The sequence below is a fragment of the Nannobrachium achirus genome (assembly GCF_963921795.1).
Source record: "Nannobrachium achirus genome assembly, chromosome: 12".
NCBI lineage: Eukaryota > Metazoa > Chordata > Actinopteri > Myctophiformes > Myctophidae > Nannobrachium > Nannobrachium achirus.
The window spans coordinates 30,309,181-30,327,896 of NC_137832.1; the positions used below are offsets into that span (position 1 = coordinate 30,309,181).

General features: G+C 41.0%; 1 protein-coding gene across 1 annotated transcript; it reads right to left on the bottom strand.

Annotated features, from left to right (window-relative positions):
• Window positions 1–1,810: 1,810 nt before the first annotated feature.
• hdr (hematopoietic death receptor) lies at window positions 1,811–18,282 on the bottom strand. The gene is made up of 10 exons (XM_080739034.1): window positions 18,163–18,282; window positions 13,371–13,548; window positions 11,847–11,981; window positions 11,612–11,723; window positions 11,338–11,429; window positions 9,591–9,689; window positions 8,916–8,956; window positions 7,403–7,696; window positions 4,596–4,632; window positions 1,811–3,885 (listed from the first exon to the last, which is right to left on the bottom strand). Exons 1-10 carry the CDS (start codon window positions 18,181–18,183, stop codon window positions 3,587–3,589), a joined length of 1,308 nt encoding a protein of 435 aa, XP_080595160.1. The 5' UTR covers window positions 18,184–18,282; the 3' UTR covers window positions 1,811–3,586.
• Window positions 18,283–18,716: the final 434 nt, after the last annotated feature.

The window sequence follows — 18,716 nt, forward strand, 5'->3', positions numbered from 1 at the left end:
AAATGGAAGGCATAAAAACTGATGAATGACAGTATAGTGTCTTCCAGACAGCTACAATGACGTGCGTGAGATCACCCGTAATTCAGGAGCAAAATGAAGGCATAGCTTAGAATTAATGTAGGCTGCATCGGTTGATTATATTACTGGAAGCTGAAGTCACTCAATGAATTTCTAATCTCGCTGGAAGCAGTGGCTGTTGCTTGGAGACCATGCGATACAATACCTTGGCAGGATTTTCTTCCTGTCCCTTTATAAATCACAAAATTGTTGCCATTATGGGCATTGTGTTGTAGGCTAGCCTATGACATGCTGACATTTCTTTTGAGTCTTCTTGTCCTCTTAAGAATGATTCACCACAGAAAATAGCAGATATTATAGATCTGCTATTTTCTGTGTCTTACGAATCATTCTGTGAGCTTATGGCTCACAGTGACATACATTAGCTGCTTGGCATCCATATTCTAGGGCAAACTTTAGCCAAAATACCTGCTTTTTGGCAAAGATATTTTGTGTGGCCCTTGGGAATCCGGTGCACTAACTGTAGAGCCCTTTGGAAACGGTCAAGCCTAAGAAAAACCATAACAGGACTCTAGCTTAACAAAAGTAAAGAAGTTATTGGTTTGAAATACATCAATGGTTAGAGTTGTTATCCAGGACAGGCTATGCCTTTGTAGATCCTTTGAGGTTCACCATCATCCTCAATAACACCTGCCTGGACATTTCCCATCCCTCTGCTGGCCTTTCCGGAATATTTCTGACAATATGAGCATTTTTCGACTTAAATCTGATTGATTCCAAAATTCCTTGAGTAGACATTTAAAAAAGGTATCAGAAAGAATCAAGTAATATAACCTACAGTATTCAATAGGGGTGTACCGACTATTCAATAATTGATAGATCCTCATGAGCAAACATCCTGTATTTTAATTTAATTGGTGTCCCCCTTTTCATGCATTTGTAGCACAGTTACTATACGTGATCCTATACACAGTGCTGCAAGCGTCAGCGAGTGTATCCACACTCCAGCACTTTTACATCAGTCAAGGTCCCAGTCTAATTATGTACTCGTTCAAATGTAATAGTCCCGTTGGATTCTACAGTCACAGGAAATTGAATAAAACTCAACAGGGGTACAGAGAAGGCAAGGCCCCGGTGAGAATTCAAAGTCAGGGGTAGCTAGCTATGTTTCGCTTCAAGTCCCAGTGCTCTGGACTGGACTGTCCAGTCTTGACACCATCTCAATACAAAAAATATGGGTTATTATTCCTGCTCCTAACCGCCACCAGGGAAAAACACCACTTTCTACAGGGCATCTACAGTACTGTCAGGGGTCTACAGGCATTGCAGCAGAACCAACACAGTGTGAGCTTTTACGGTAGATCTGTTATTTTGGGTGCGCAAGCAATGCAGTGCACAACGTAGTATACTATACAAGCCCTTCACACTGCATTTTCAGAGCCAAAGGGGGTTTGACTGTAATTTGTTGACATGGTTTTCAGCTACCAGCATACTTTGATGTGAGAGTGGCAAAATAACGCATGCCTATGGGACAAGATGTTCACAAATCCACTGTCAAACATTGTCATACATGCTGATACACAAACAGACAATATTGCACAGCCTATACTCATGGACAGACACAAACAGGCAGGGCACAAGTACAAACATCACACGTAGACAATATTCTGTACAAATAAAATAAATAACTCACAGAAAAGCTGTTTAATGGCATAATTTATTTTTGTGCAAACAAACATACTGTACTTTATTCTCTCAGTCTGCAGCTTAGAAAATACAATTATTGGAATGATATACTTGCAACTACCAAAAGGTACAGAGAACATGAAAAGTAGTGGACACAACAAAGACAATAAACATGTTCTATGTATATAAAAAAAATAAAAAAGTAACAAAAATAAGGAAAGGAAACAATGTAAGAGAAGCAATGTAGCAGTTATGTTGCTCCAGTTATGGTTGGGTTTGATGCAACACCAAGACACACACTCTTGCATGGGTTCGGCAGAAATGTGTGCAAACCTCATATTAGTGGAAACATGTCTATGGGCCGTCACTCTTATGTAACACAATGAACCAGCCATCTGTATTTTGTAGCCTTTTGACCAAACAGTTTGATTCTGTTCCCATTATTCCACATTTTGATGGTGATAGTGGGGACTTGTAACAAACAGCATAAATCATAATAGAAATGCCATATAGGACATTCAAAGAAATGTCTGTTTCCTAACCCAGGGGTAGCCAAACCTTTTCAGCATGAGACTCAAAAGATGCATTTGGCGTCTCACCGGGACTCAAACGTACAAAATAGATGATAAATTAATAACTTAATCCCCATTTAAAATATAGTGCAAAAAGCCTTTAGTTTAGAAGCTCACGCCATAATGCTTTGTGAGCTTGTAGATCCGATATTTTCACTATTTCTTGATTTTATTTATATTTCATGGAGTTTGTTTTGATTTGAATTTATCTTTTAATTTCTGAAATTCTTTGAATCATCAGAATTTTGGGGGGAAATGTTTTCAAATAATATATTTTTAAGGAAGAAAAAACAAACAAACAAGGAGATATGTATTTGTGACCCATAAAAATTGTTCTGAGATCATTGTTTGGAAACCACTGTCCTAACCCACTGATTGTTATGACTGAATCTTATGGAGACACTGCAGCTATCCACTAGAGGGAACTATGTACTACAATCTGACAAATGAGGATGATGCAATACCTTTACATCACATTCATCACTACACCTAATCACAATTTACATTCATAAAGCATATCATTCAAAGAAAGAATGTACATTAACAATGCCATGATGCGCCTCATGCGGTAAGGCATGACATACGGTCAGGGGTTTGCTTGACACAAGGGAACAGCTTCTTGACTCGTGGGCGCGGAAGTCAGAAAGTGACGCGTTACATGTTCACTCACTCAGTTGGTACCAATATGACTTTTCATTAACCCAGCGTTACTGGGAGCCCTCTGTCCCTTTGCTCAAGCAAACAGGGGCAGCATCGCATTTAATGGTTTGTAAACTAGCAAATAAATATGCACAATTAAATACTTCATCATCAGCAATTCCAGCATGGGCCCGGGGAAAATTAAATTATGCAGGTGGAGAATAAAATAAATAATAAATGACCATTAGTAAAAGAGAATAAACTACATTCCAGCTCTTACTAATAAAGAGTGCTTGTTAAAGGAAGGTGACCAATGCTTCCTGTGGCTCTGCATGTATGAGCCATCTTTAAGAGTCAAGCTGCAGGCTCAGTGCATCTCTTGATAATAACAGCTCGTCTACAGTACAATACTATGTCCTTCTGGTGCAAGAGTAGAAGCGTCACAGCAATGCGTTTCAGTGTATACACTCCTCCCTTTTGTTTCCAGTTTATACATTTAAGAATCACTATTCACGTGGGAAAGCGCTACGGCTGCCAGCCTTGAGCCTGCATGTCCTGTGCCTTTCAGGGAATGATTCAGCCCACGGGCCTGCTGCAGCAAGTACCTGAGAATAGCATGACTCACGCACACACATCTCCATCAATTTTCCGAGGTGAAAGGGACTCACCGTTCACTCCCTCTCGCGTACATAATAACCACTGGCGATGGCTCTGGTTATGACATTTTCGGCTGTCAGTCTTTGATTAAAAGTAAGCAGTGCTTTCAGTAGGTGATTCAGGCTGGCATCCTTGCCTACCTTCTCCATCCAGACGTTCAGTAGTTCATGGATGCGGTCCTCGTGGTGGAGGTGGTCCTTGCTCTTGATCAGGTTGTCGTTAATGCCCAGATGTCTAAAGAACCTCTTGTGGTAGTCGACGTCCAAGTCCTCAAAGTAGTCAAAACATTTCTTCAGAGAGTGAGACTCCTCGCCTGAAAGAGAAAGACATTTCCATTAAGCTCCTTTGGAGCACTGGTTCCCATACAGTGGGTCACGACCCATTTGTGGGTCACGGACCAATTTCTATGGGTCGCCACTCAAGTAAAAGTTTCTTTTCCTACAAAAAAGAAATCTATATTTTGAAATATATAATTACATTTTTTTGAAATAAATTGTAGAATTCTATACATGTTCAAACAAAAAAGCAAACAAATCTAATAATTTTCATAAATAAAATGTAATAATAATTAAGTAATAAGTAGTGAAACTAGCCGATCTACAAGCCCACGACACGTTGTGCACTTGTAGATCTGCTGTTTTCACTAGGTTGGGTCCCGGGCAAAGTCTAATTTGGATCACGAGCTAAAACGTTTGGGAACCACTGGTTTAGATCAAAATTGGTGCATTTAAATTTAAAAATAGCATACAACAGCCATGAAGAGACAACAACAGTTCTATTGTACCCGCCCCATCAGCAGGTACAACATCTGTTGGCAAAAAAGTAGTAGGCCTATGTCCTGATTTCAACTTTTTATGTTTTGTTTTTTTGTAAATGAGTACCCTACTTCCTCATATTGCGTATTTACTGTATCACACAAGAGTATAAAAAAATGCTATATACTGTACAAGCTCACGATGTGTCACAAGCGACGGTATAACATCTGTAAGTGGACAGTAAGGAGTGAAAGGGATATTATCCTACCATTCAAAGGAATGAGCGATGGAATCGGGTCATCTTCCTGCAAAAGTAAGAAAAGCAAATGGTACATTAATACAGTTCCATCAACTGAGATCTAACAATTCCTATTTTGCCATTGTCATGAATTATGAAAAAAAAAAAAAAAAAAAAAACACACCCATGTACTGTATGTTACTTTTAATTAACTCTTTTAGCACCCAATGATGATAGTCATTCACTATATTAGTAAATATATTACTTTAAGCCATAAAATGTATTTGGCCTGGTGAATTTTAGTATATTCTATATATATATATATATATTTATATTTATATCTATATAGTATTTAGTATAACCAAATATATTATACAGTATATTTGGTATATTCCTACAGGGTCTAGAAAGGTTTTACTCTGCTCTCCCTCTGCCAACCTGGGGAGGGCCCTGAACTGAGCTCATGCGTCCATCAGTGCATATATAGATACCTTTATTATCCCAAGGGGGAAACTCAGCATGAGGAGTGTGTTAGCCGTTTCTTATCACCTGACAGGGGGGAGTTTCCCCGGTTGGACGTAGCACGTGGAAGGAACACGTTATTCCAACCAGTTCCTTTCCCCTCTATCAGGCGCCCTGGCTGGCCAGGGGGAGTCATTATAGAGACCAGGATTACTGCATGTTTTTGTGAGGGTATCTACCGTAGGAGACACTGGGAGAACATGCAAACTCGTCACAGAAAGGCCCTTTCGCCAACCCCACCTATAGGGTGTGGAGGCGATGATGACACGGAGGAGAGAACACGCCCCCAGCGCCCCCCGGCGGGAATCGAACCCAGATTTGTTTTAATGGTAAGGTAAAGCTACTTGTCCAAGTACATTAGCATTAGCATTCCTGGAATTTAAACCACCCTAACTAGTTGGCAGTTAACAAACCAGGAACCTTTCGATTTGGCGACCACTATTCCCCTTAGCCACTAACGGCCATAAATGTACAGCAACCTAATTTCATACAAATCTTTTACATTCACTTTTATGTGAAGAATATTGCACAGCATTTTAATGAATCAAATGGTTGTGACGATTGAGTGATTGATTGATTGATTGATTGATTGATTGATTGGTTGGTTGATTTGGGGCGGGATAGAGAGGAATCAGAGTAAGGGGTCAGCCAGACCAGCATAACCTAACCAGACAGACCTCGGAAAGTCTGCTGTTAAAAAGGCAGAGAACAAGCATTGGGGGTAGGAGGGGGTTGGGTTGCAGTTGTTATGGGGCTTAAAGGCCCAATCAGTAACACAAACAAAGAAATGGCTAGCCCCACCACCAAAACTAAATTCTATATCAGGTGTTTTCAACGTTTTCAGGCAAGGACCCCTTAGCTGAAAGAGAGAGGAAGCAGAGACCCCCAGATTCCATATAGTTACATCGTTTGACAGCACAATCATCAGTGTATTTTGGATTCATGTCAATTTGTGTTATCAGATATGTAACCACTTGAACCGTCAATAGTTAATAAACTTTCACTCTGTACTTAGTGTGCTCTTTTTTTCCCCTCTACACCAAATTTCGTTGCCAAAAATAGCCGATCTACAAGCTCACAACGCCGTAGAACGTAGTTCTGCTATTTTTGGCTAAAGGTCTCAGAATATGGACGTTAGGGTTCAAGTGGTTAATATAAAAAAGGAGAAAAAAAGTTTCTATCACTCAAAGATTGGCGGCCCCCGAAGACCCCTTTTCTATTTGATTGACTCAGCTCTTGATAGATTGACACTATACAACACACACATGATTTGTAAACTATGGTGTGGTACCGTAATATTTGTTTGTTTGTAATGTCTGTAAACATTAGAGTAAAATCATTAAATTACAATAAAAAAAACTACAAATCAAACTCTTTAAGAATGAATATACGGTAACCAAACTAATTTATGTATGTTCAAAGCAGTCCTGACCTGGGTTGGGCCTTATAGTGTAGTTAAAGAGCGAAAGGCGCCTCATACAGTTAGGAATGCGTACATACTGTACATGGCATGAAATGTAAGTGGGGTTAAAGTGCGCTGAGGAGTAGAGAACATCCATTCAAAGCATAAACTACAGAGAGAGCTTTTTACTGGAGGGTTGTGAAAGTTATAGAGAACTTTAAAAAGTATAGAATGGGAGAAAACAGTTTAGTAGAAAGATAGTAGTAGATATAAATAGGTAGGTATTAAGGCCCATTCCCACTGGGCCAGATAACAGATAAAAAATCTCTTTCTCCAGATATTTTTCCATTCAAGTGGATGGTAGATACAGATAAAAAAAAATGTCTATCACAGATAAAAAGAATATCTGTGATAGACATTTTTTTTTATCTGTATCTACCATCCACTTGAATGGAAATTTTTTTGGAGAAAGAGATTTTTTTATCTGTTATCTGGCCCAGTGGGAAAGGGGCCTTTAGGTAGTAGGGCTGGGCAATTAATCAAAACTATATCAAAACCGATATTTAGAACCAATGTTTTTTTCTTATATATCAAAGTGATTTTTATAATCAACTAAATTGATTTGTCTGATTAACCACGTATTACTTCGATGTACAAAAATTGCAAAAATAGCTGATCTATAAGCTAACAATGCGTCACATCGCAACGTGTCGTGAGCTTGTAGATCAGCTATTTTCACCATTTTATTTTTCCAAATAATCATTCATTAATAGTAATCAAGGCGAGTTGGAATAATCATGATATTGATTTGAAGTCATATTGCCCAGTCCTAGTAGGAAGGTAGGTAGGTATATTAGGCAAGCAGGCAGGCAGAGTGAAGACAAGCATGCATGGATGATGCTGTTGCTCTCACCCTCATAGAGCCGGGCTGGGGTGAGCAGAGGTAATAGGTAGAGCATGGGGGAGCGGGTGTGGGAAGCTGGCTGGAGAGGAGGCTGCTTTGCGAGTTACTGGCAGTGTTGGCCAGGCTGTCCCCCAACCCAGTGTCCTCGTCTTCCTCATTGGCTGGCGATTTGCCAGCGGCGGCTTCTCTCACCGCTCGCTGGCACTGCTGAGGGAGCAGGCACAGCCTGTCGTCTTCACGTGTCATCGCGTGGTTTTGCCTGTTCTGACTCTCCTCCGTGGAAGGAACAGACGTCATTTTGTCCTAGAGAGGAGGGATAAGCATGGAGCAATCCTGTCTAGTCAATTCGAGACTCCATAGATTGCTTGACAGGGTGCTACAATGCCAACTGAAATTATGCACTGTACTGTAAAGCAGTGGCTTTAAATTGGGCATATATATCTCCTACGGCCAATGTCTTAGCATAACTGTGCTGATGTATGATTTCAAGAATTTTCTTCTTCTCCTTCATTTTCCAATGGATGTATATGGCAGCCCATAGAACCGATTTGTCAATTTTATGAAACTTGGTCATTTTTATGAAACATACTGATAGAGGACAATATCCCCTATTCACACAGCACATTTTGAGGCCCCATGAACTTTCCTCTAGTGCCACCAACAGAATAAACGTTTAACGTTTAAGCATCATCTCCTGACCAATTTCTTGTAGTCATCAAACTGAATCCAGAGATGCATCTCTTTATGGACAACTAATTTGCCACCACAAAGTCCACAATATTGCCATTTTAAGATCTTTTTTTTCCATGTTTGAGAATTATGTTCGTTCCTCTCCTTTCCATTGTCTGATACCTTGATGTCCAGCACCTGGCCTGAATATACAGTAGGCTTGAGATGTGCACACAAATGTGTCTAAGAATGATGTGCCGGATCGAATTTGGTGCAACACAACGTCTTTCATATTATAAATCCTTGGTTCATGGTGTATCATCATTACCAGCAACAGATACCCAAAACCCCAACTACCCGTTCATCCTCCACATGGCACCTACTGTATATTGCCACAATTGTGATATTTGTGGATGTTTTTCTCCCTTTCTAAACTTACGTTTTGCTTTCACATTTTTTATATATAAAAAGCAGCTTGTACTAAGTCCATCAAAACAAAGTAAGTAGGTAGGTAGCCTTGGGCACCAACAGTTCCTCAACCATGTGGCCTATGGGTCAGGAGCTTATCTCCTATCTCCTTAGCATGAGGCAGCTTGATGTACAAGTACATGATGCTAGTATGTCATAGGGTCCAGGACTCAACAATCCAACCCTAGTTGATGCAGAGTGCCAAGCAGTGAGCCATTATTAGGTACCATTGTAATAGTTGTTGGTAAGACTCTGCCTGGGATTGAACCCCCAACCTCCTCCCCAATCTTAGGGTGGACACCTTGATCTAGGAGATCAAGGTTATTCTACCTTTTTAATGGATAAGCGTGTCAGCTGAAGTTTGAAAATATAAAATGTTACTCACCACGACAACCTTCAGATTCTCATCTCTATCGCTCTGGGAATCTGTGAGGAAGGAACTGTGGAGTCAGTGAGGGCACGCTAAGGCATAAACCAATGACAAATGCAGTTTTCATATCGTTGCATTTAACATTTATGCATTTATTTCTATTTTTCATTTCAGAAAATTCTGTTTCTGCTGTAGCAGTTTCCATAGAAACTGGCTTTCAGAAAGAAGAATGCAGCTACGATAAAAAGAAGGGTAAAGCACTTTTATATGAACCAAATAACTAGAGGATTCAAGCCACAAAAGGATTCAAATTTCAAGAATGTCAAACAAAGTTGTAAAAGTCGAGAATGTTTTGTATCACCGCATGTATGCAGTACCATGCAAATGAATACATGTATAATTTATACTTCATACTTGTACTTTTTTTAATAGGCATTGCCAAATTCCCAATTGTTCACTCACTTGCACTACCTTTTCTACTTTAGACAATTAAGATAAGATAAGATCATTTAAGATAAGATGAGATATTCTTAACAGCAGTAAGAGTTAAACTCATGAGAGGTACAGGTAAGATAAAAGGGAAGAACCAAAATAATCTCCAGAAAGAATTGCCATGATGTGGTCACCACATTAACCAGTCAACAAAAAGTACATACAAAAAGTATGTCTCAAAAGATTAGTTATTCTTACCTGTCACTGTTTGATGTCTCCGTCTCTTCCAAAGACATACCAAGGCAACCACCAAAACCCCAGCAACCAGCAGTGCAAGTGATATAATTATTACAGCAACTGTTGATTGAGCACAAGATATAATCAGCATCCATTACTACTGAGAGATGGCTGCAAAAGACTCACAATTCCAAAACCATTTGCAGCCACTTACTACACAATTCTTCTATTGCTTTACAAGAAAGCAGATTGTGAACTTAAGGCATTCTTATTGTCAGGGAGAAATTAAGTAAAGAAATCTAAATCTTATATTCTAGATTTGAAGAATTTGTGTTGGTAGTATTAGAGAAATATGGAAAAACTAGACCAGGTCAGGATTACAATAAATACAATACAAATGCTTTCTTGCCAAAGTGATCAGGAAATTCTTTTATAATCAAATATAGGCTATTGTCATATTTTTGGTGACCTACAATACTATGAAAATAAGTGGATATACCAAACTATAATATACACACATGCGTGCTGCTGGGGAAAATAGACTCCATTCCAATTTTAGCAGGGCACATGCTATCTACACTGGTGTAGCTGGTATGATGGAAATCAACTGGAGCCTTCCAAATGCATAGTATTACACTCACAGTAAATTCCACGCATGGATGCGTATCGATGCGTCTGGTGTAGCACCGGCATTAATATACAACTAGGCGTATTATTATTCTTTTCAACATTTCTCACAGTGCTTATCCACTATCGGTCTTAGTAATTGATGTGTGTAACCTGTGTGGTTAGCTCTCCCCTATTTATCATTGCAGCAGAAATGTATTCCTTTCACAGAAAAGAAAACAAGAGATGCGTGATTTCTTTAGCGAATGAAAGGTTAGCTGTTTCTTGTGTACTGACAGGTGTGTCGTAAAGCCTCACGTGTACAAAGGGAGCATATTGCACCTTCGTTTTGGAACAGAGCCGATAATTATACACAGGGGCGTCACAAGGGGGGGGAAAGTGGGACTGAGTTACTAGGGCCCAAGGTGGAGGGGCCTTAATTATTTTATACACAGCACGGCACCGAGTGCCGCGCTGCAAGCTTGTAGATCTGCTATTTTTTGAAAAGTCATGAAAATGTGTGCAAATCTTTGAATATGTGTATTTTTAAGCGAACATTTGTAACTCAAATTTTGCTTCTGGGGGGTCCCTGGAACAAAATATGTTGAGATGGGGATGCGTGGCCAAATACATATCATTTTGGGGGTCCTTCCAGAGCTGTGTTGTACCTGTAACGCACGTATACAGCGTCTGATTTCGGAAATAAAAATATGAATAGCGTCTGCCCTCGTGAACCTTTCAAAGTAGCGTATTTGATAGGCATTATGCACTGGCGTATGCCCTGGCCACACGAATAGCCGCGGATGATAAATTATAGTATGCCCTCAAAAAAAGTCTAGAGCACACCACTGGGTCCTTCACATGGAAAAGTTTGAGCACCACTGACATAGAAACATAGGTTTAGAAGGATTTGAAATATCCAAAGACTCCAAAGAATAGCAGATCTAAAAGCTTGCAGCACGGCACTCGGTGCCGCGCAGTGAGCTTGTATATCTGCTAATTTTCAATAGTTAAAGCACAAAATAATGCGTAATAATGCGTTCCCAGTTCCCACTATGAAGAACATTCAAGGGGGGCCCGCAGTGAATCCTTGTACACACTAGGGCCCAGAATTTGGTGCGACACCCCTGATTATACATTTCCAAATGACATGGTGTTGTACCTGAGCCAGTGCTGGGGCTGGATTGTAGTTTCTTGCAGACTGTGTTAGCGGTAGCTGTACAGTTCCTCACCTTCACCTCACCTTCTCGACATCTAGTTTGAAAGCACGGGAAAGACAAAACGAAGGCAAAAAAATCATTACAACGGGGGTAAGGTCGCCTGAGGAGCACGTTTCATTTGAGAAATGGTTGCCATAAAAAGGAATACTCTCCCATGATTCATTTGAATGAAATAACTGGAGGGCCTGTTCTATATTCTCCACCCCGTTAGCTCACCTTGAACACTTTTTGCAGATCTCGCATGCCTGATCAGGGGCACAAAACGTCCCTGGCTTGCACTGGCATTCAGTGTTCTGGATGGTTGTACATGGCCTTACAATTAACTGGTCTGAAAAGGAGAACGCGAAAAAAAAGTTTTATGCCGATGCTTTGAGCACTTATAAAAAGGTTACGTGTTGATTCTTTTGACTGGCTAGTGATGAATAATGTAAAATCCATCCTGCGGAATTACCTGAACGACAGTTGGTGCACTTCAAACACTGTCTCAGCAGCCCGTTTTCATGTTCTGTGTACGTGGCGCCAAAGTCACACTCCTCACAAGTTCCTTTCTCTCCTTCTGTGGTGCACGATGACTGCACATGAGTTCCTGTTCAAAAACATTTTGTGGTGTTTTTTTTTAAAGCGTGATTTATACTTTCTCATACAATGATGTCACAAAAATAGCAGTTGCCGGCCGCAGACCCCCATCTGACTGTGACACACCACTTCACGTGAATTGGTTATTAGTGTTTGTAAGGAATTCACTAACAAAACAAATACATTATTTCTGTGTGGTGGGGTCATCTTTAAATGATCACTCCAGTCATCCCCCGATATGGTGACCTCTATTGATGTCTTTCAAACCACTTTACATATAAGGCATTTCGCTGATAGTCTAGTCCAACAGAAGACACGGGCATGAAATCTTAGATTACACAAATTACAAGCAACTAACTGTACAAAGACACGTGAAAAGAAATGCACACTATTCCATGTAAAAGTAACTAAGCCTGAATGCTACAGCACTCCAATGATAATCTGAATTAATACTGCACAAATGTGACATGTACAAGCAAATTGCAGGCTCATACACAGTCAATGTGCTCAATGTTAATTTAACACAGAGAGTAGAATAAACTCCGAGAGTTAAATTAACACTCAGGATTCTACAGTGTAATGCTCAGAATGGCATGAAACTAGATGCTCAGGTAAAGAAGGAAGTAACAACAATTGAGGGTAGAGTAGAGATGAGGAGAAAATGTGAGGAACGAGATTTGATTAAGATGGAGAGGACCATGTATGAGCTCCTGAAAGAACCCCAATAAATGTTTCTTTAAAACTAGAGCCTGACCGATACAATATTTGTTGACCGATGCCGATGTTTGCAGATGGTGAGTGCTAGACCACCGATTGCCGAGTGTTTAACCGATGTTTTGTAATTATATAAAATAATAATAAATAGCCTAAATTTCAAAAACTTCTTAAACCTTTTTTTCCTTTTTTTACCAATGGTCCGGGGACCACCAGTGGTCCTTGAGGGATTTCCAGGTGGTCCCCAGCGAAATGACGGAGATTTGGTAAACAAATGGACCCTTTATAAGATCTTTAACTCGTGAGTGTAAAATGAAACCCAATGGATCCTTACGGGCAATGACAATATATTCTAGGTTTTGGGTCTGAGTGGCTAAATGTCATCAAATGGTGGTCTAATATTACTTATAAAAACGACCGATACATCGGAGAGATAATGACCGATGTCCGATACCGACATTGGGGTCCAAAAACGACCGATGTATCGGTTTGACCGATATATCAGTCGGGCTCTATTTAAAACACACACACACAACACAGAGAACATTCAATCGATTGTCAACACCACTTTGTCTAAATAACAGCCTCTGGCTATTAGGCTATGGGCTCTCATGATGGATCGGAGATGGTGACAATGCTCTGTGTCTCGGTGGACTCTGATTGAGCGCCGTTCCATGTGGCTTACCAGCTGGGCACTTTAAGCAGCAGATGTCTTTGTCCTGGTACTCCGTGTCTCTGCAGGTGTGCCGCCGCAGCCTGCTTCTGGCCCCGCCGTCCTCTTGCTCGCCTCCAGCCAATTCAGTGTTCGGCCATGACAGTGTCGCCGCCGTCGGTTTGAGGACCCAGATTAACGTGAAAATGACCTTGGGAGAAGAGTTGTGAAATTAGTAACACACATTTGTAGTTTTGATTCCTTCATTTAGGCCAATTTGAGGTGAGGTGGTGTACAGTAAGTGCTTCGAGAGTTCTTGTTTGACTGAAAATGTATTTTTTCCTCTCTTTTTTTTTATGATCTTACAACTGTTCCTCAGTTTTCCATGCTCTATGACAGGGAAAACATCTTGTCAAGAAAGATAGATATTCTTTGGGGGGGTTTTCTGCCTTTATTTTTGGATAGTACAGTTGACTTGAGACAGGGAGAAAGAGACAATACGGGCCCCACTGCCTTTGGGGTGTTTTTGTCACAGTACATTTGCACATGCGTCTGAAATTTGTCCTCTGCATTTTGCCCATCCTATAAAAACTAGGAGCAGTGAGCAGCCATTGGATTCTGCGGCGCTCGGGGAGCAATTAGGAGTTAAGAGTCTTGCTCAGGGACACACTTCCGACACATTGCTGACCTGGCCGGGAATCGTACCTGGGACAACCAGGGGCTCTGGCTCCCCAGGCAGGCTCACTAACCACTCAGCTATTGTCGACAGGGAGTGACACGCAGCAAAGGTCGTTAGGCTCAGGAATCAAACCTGCGACTCGCTGTCAGGCTGCATTAGAGCCTATATGTGGTATATGTGCCTTAATCACTAGGCCATCAGCGGCAGCGCCCCCAAATAAAGGTAGTTTGAAATAAAGGCAGTTTGGGTCCTTTTCCATAGTGCCATATTAATTCACTTTATGTTGCCCGATAAGACTCAGTTCCAGACACTGGTGTTTTAAAAAACATATACGATAGGAAAGAAGCATTGGAGAAACTGTGAAATCAGCTGGGGCATATCATTTTTTGAGGGTCATACTGAGAAGGCATGGTGCCCATGGCCTCCATGACATTCCTGTATTGTGTCCAGGTATACCATACCCCTAGATGTAAATAAAGTAAACTAAGCCACATGCCATCAGTCTAGGTTTGGATTATAAGCAGCTCTCCTCACAAGAAACTGCTTGTTTACAAAGGAATCTCCACCTCAATCATTGGAAACCACAGCAGAACCAGTTAATGTGAAGCCTTCTACGTCATATTCTGGAGAAACTTCCTTATTTGTGCTGAGACTTGAGTGTTAAATCCACCCTGTTATATTTGAACCAATGGAATGAATGCATATGAGATCAGGCCACTGTATGTGCTGCATGTTCAAAGGTCATCTGGAGGAATGGCAGGGGGGTTTAGCTTTCTAATTACTCACACTGTAGCTATGGGCAAAGTGTGCTCACAATTTGCCTAGTCTGTCCGTGACATAATTAGTTACAAAGCTTAAACAAATGCTGCTGTTACTCTGTAAATAGCAGTACAAGTAAACAGACAGGAATAATAAACAATAGTCCACACAGTGCTTAACCCGCTAAACAACAGACAACAAATCTCAAGTTCTGTTATGACCCACATAAGGCAGATCGAGTCACAAGACCGGGGATCACACCCAACAGGCCTATTGCTCAACCTTTTTTCACCTGTGCCGCCTGTGGTGCCGCCCTACTGTGCTATGCGCACATGCGTACCACGCGCATTAATGATCTAATCTTCGGCGTGCCAGCCTGGAAAAGCATGCACGCGGTGTCAGTCGGTGCCAGGTCGACATGATGCACCGCATGAGTTTTACAAGCACCACAAACAGACAGCGACTGTCTGCACTTCTCCCATTCGCCTGTGAGCTCTCGTTTTGGGAAGCCTGCAGATACGGCTGGAGCTGACAGTCTGTGTGTCTTGGTGGCACACACATTTCACGCATGAATGATGATGATACAATACAGGCATAGTAGCCATGTACTGTATTGCCACATGCATGCACTGACTTACATCATGTGCACTACATGTAGCCTCTAAACAGTAAATGTGTTTTCCACACAGCTATCACTCATTATCATGTGTGTTGTCTGTTGAGACTCTTGGCCAAGGTAAAGGACTATTTCCACTGGACAGCTTGGGTCAGTTCATGGCATGCTTTTATTTTTTCTAGGCTTAATTAAACCCATCACCCCCAACTGTTTACTGTACATATTCTTTATTACTACAGGTTTATAGGATGTTTTTGCATAATATTGTAGGCTATATTTGTCTTTCACTAATGTTTCAATTAACTGAATACACAGGACCCCAAAGGAAACAAGCCTGTGTGTAATCCTTTTAGCAGAACCTGAATAGAACTGTACTTCCTGTGCCTTTTTTGGCAAACTGGTAATTAAGTATTCAATCAATCAATCAATCAATCAAATTGCTGTAACTCGTTATATGCCGGTATTGACCTGGCAGGCATCACTAAAGCGCCTGAAGCTTGTGAGAACAAAAAGTATGACCACCAGACCACACGTCACCACTCACCACATCACCCGTTCCTGGCTTTGTTTCAGAACTGTCATTAAGACTATAATGGACAGGCTATATGTTTCTCATCTCGTAGGCCTAGTTAGTAGGCTACAACACCAACTCCAGTCAGATCTTGGAAGTCGGCTGACCAGCCAGGCTCTGGAACAGCCTACAGGCCCTACACCTCATTAGATCGGTCCACGGCTCAGTCCATTATGCGTTTGCATCTTCACTCAAGTAGTTAAGTAATACTGTTTTTCGAGATTTCTAGATTTTCTTTTTTACACACCATTATATATATGTTTTATTTCCATCATAAGAAATATTACTGAATGTCAAGTCTCCAGGTTTTCTTAAGATGTATGTATGACGTATTTACGATGACACTATAGCATGAGTCTAGTATACAAGTGGTTCTCAAATGTTTTATTTGCAAGAACCCCATATGAGTGTACAAAATAAATGGAACCAAATGGATGTGTACACTCTTAGTGTTATGGTCATTCAGGGTTATCTCTTTATGTGTTTTTCTGGTAGACCTAATATTATTGTCTTCTCACTTTGCATGTCCGTGACAAAAAATGAATTTAGACAAAAATGTCAGCCACAAGCCAGCATGCATGGCCATCAGGGGCGCTGGAACTCCCAAATCCCAAGGGGAGCTGAGCCTGGAGGAGTTCATGCGTGCGGCCAAAGGCCGCACGCCGAAAAATTCACGTTTTTTATCCGGTTTTGGGTTATTTTTATTACGGTTTCGGGTGCTTATTCCCCGCACAACGGTGTAACAAGGAGCTATATAGTTACTAGTTATTTTAGCACACATTTATTTTAGGTATTTGCAACACACAGCACGCATGCACACACACAGTCACTCACGCACACACTACAAAATCGGGTATTATTTTTGTAACAGTTTTCTACAGTTTTTTATTCCCCATATACAACGGTGTTAGTTTGCAACAATGAGCCTATAGACAGTTTCTAGTTCTCAAATAAATAGACTTTGGTGTGCCATCAAAGCGGGATTTAAATTTGACTTCCCTTCTGACCGGAAGTGGCAAGGTGACCATGTGATTAGGTCACCATGTGATAATCAAATACCTTTTTTCAACATATTTTATTCCCCAAAGTCAAATACATTATTGTTTTAATATAGCTCTGTGTGTGTGTATATATAGGCTTATTTAAAAAAAAAACAAAAAAAAAAAAAAACGTTTTTTTTTCTTCTTTTTTTTCTTCTTTTTTTTCCTCCCCACCACCAGGGGAGCTGCAGCTCCCTCAGCACCCCACTTCCAGCGCCCCTGATGGCCATGACCCCTGTGTGCCATTCTGTTTAATAGTCTGCTTTCAGCTCGTTCAAGTCTCAACTACTGATAATACACAACCTGACCCCGACAGTGCAGAGAACTGGAAAGACCTCTACTCCTCTATTAATGGAATGTCACACAGTCCAGCCAAAACGTCATGAGGAGATCAGTACACTGCAGTTGGCTTTTGACGAGTAAACGTGACAACTGCATAATTATGTGACATTCCTTCACTTCGTGGCAAAAGTTACTTTTTAAGTTCACTTTCCTAACTTTATAAATTGTTCCAAACTGGAGCATTGCTGTATGAAGGAACGACCCAAGTCCAAATCTCACCAACAGAGTGTGCAAAAAGTACTCACATTATTTTCTTACTTTACTACTGCAATGTGGAAATACTCTGTTACAGATAAAAGTCTGGAATTAAAAATGTACTCAAGTAAAAGTAGGCCTACATGAAAATGTACTTAAACTACCAAAAGTAAAAAGTACTCTGTAGGCAGAATGTCCTAGTTCAAAATGTATAGGGCTGAAGACAGTGGTTATTGTATGTTTTGTAATCAAAATCTACAATTTAGCCCTGAAACATGACGGTCGTAGCCTATCTCGAGTCGACCGTCATGTTTCAGGGCTACTCATAACTAAAGCTGAGTTAAAGTACAATGTTTGCCTCCGAAATGTAGTGGAGTAGAGGTAAAGTATTGGAAACACACGAGTAAAGTACAGATACCTAAAAATTGCACTTATGTACACAGTAGTAGCCTACTTGAGTAAATGTACTGTTACTTTCCAGTTTCCACCACTGACAGACTGACAGTGTGTTAGGCCTGGCCCACACCGGCGGCGGCACCCGAGGACTGCTAACAACAATGTTACAATGTTCCCACTTTGGATCACATTATTCCGCCACTCGGCAACAAGATGTGAACACTTACCATGTACTGCGAGGTGCCCATACTGTCAGCGAGTCGTCCGAAGCTACGATCACCAGCGACTACATCCCCAATCCAAGTCTTCTAGGAATGATTGGGACGCAACAAGTCAAAACAGCAACACTCTCTCCTGTAAAAAGTTTCAGAGTGAGCAGAATTTCCCAGGCAGCGCCGGGAGTGAAAACTTGAAGCCACGCCCCCTGCTTCAGGCATCACGTTATCCCTTATTCCCTTCTCTCTGGGCTCTTGTTTTGGTAGGCCAGTGTTGTAGTTGTAGGCCAGGGCATTGGTTCTCAAAGTGGGGTCCGCCCGGGGACCCCCGCGACCGCGTATTTCCCGGTGAACTTGTGCGCATTGAGTGTAAATGAAACCAGATTTAAATGAACATAGATTTTATCAAATACATTTGCAGCTTAATTAATGCATGTCAAACTGGGGGTTCTTGAAATTAAAATGGTTGAAAATGACCTAGAGCCATAAAAATCCTCTCTTCCCAGTGGGGTCCTGGGCATATATTTTCAAATGGGGGTCCGCTGGCTAATTAAGTGTCAATTTTG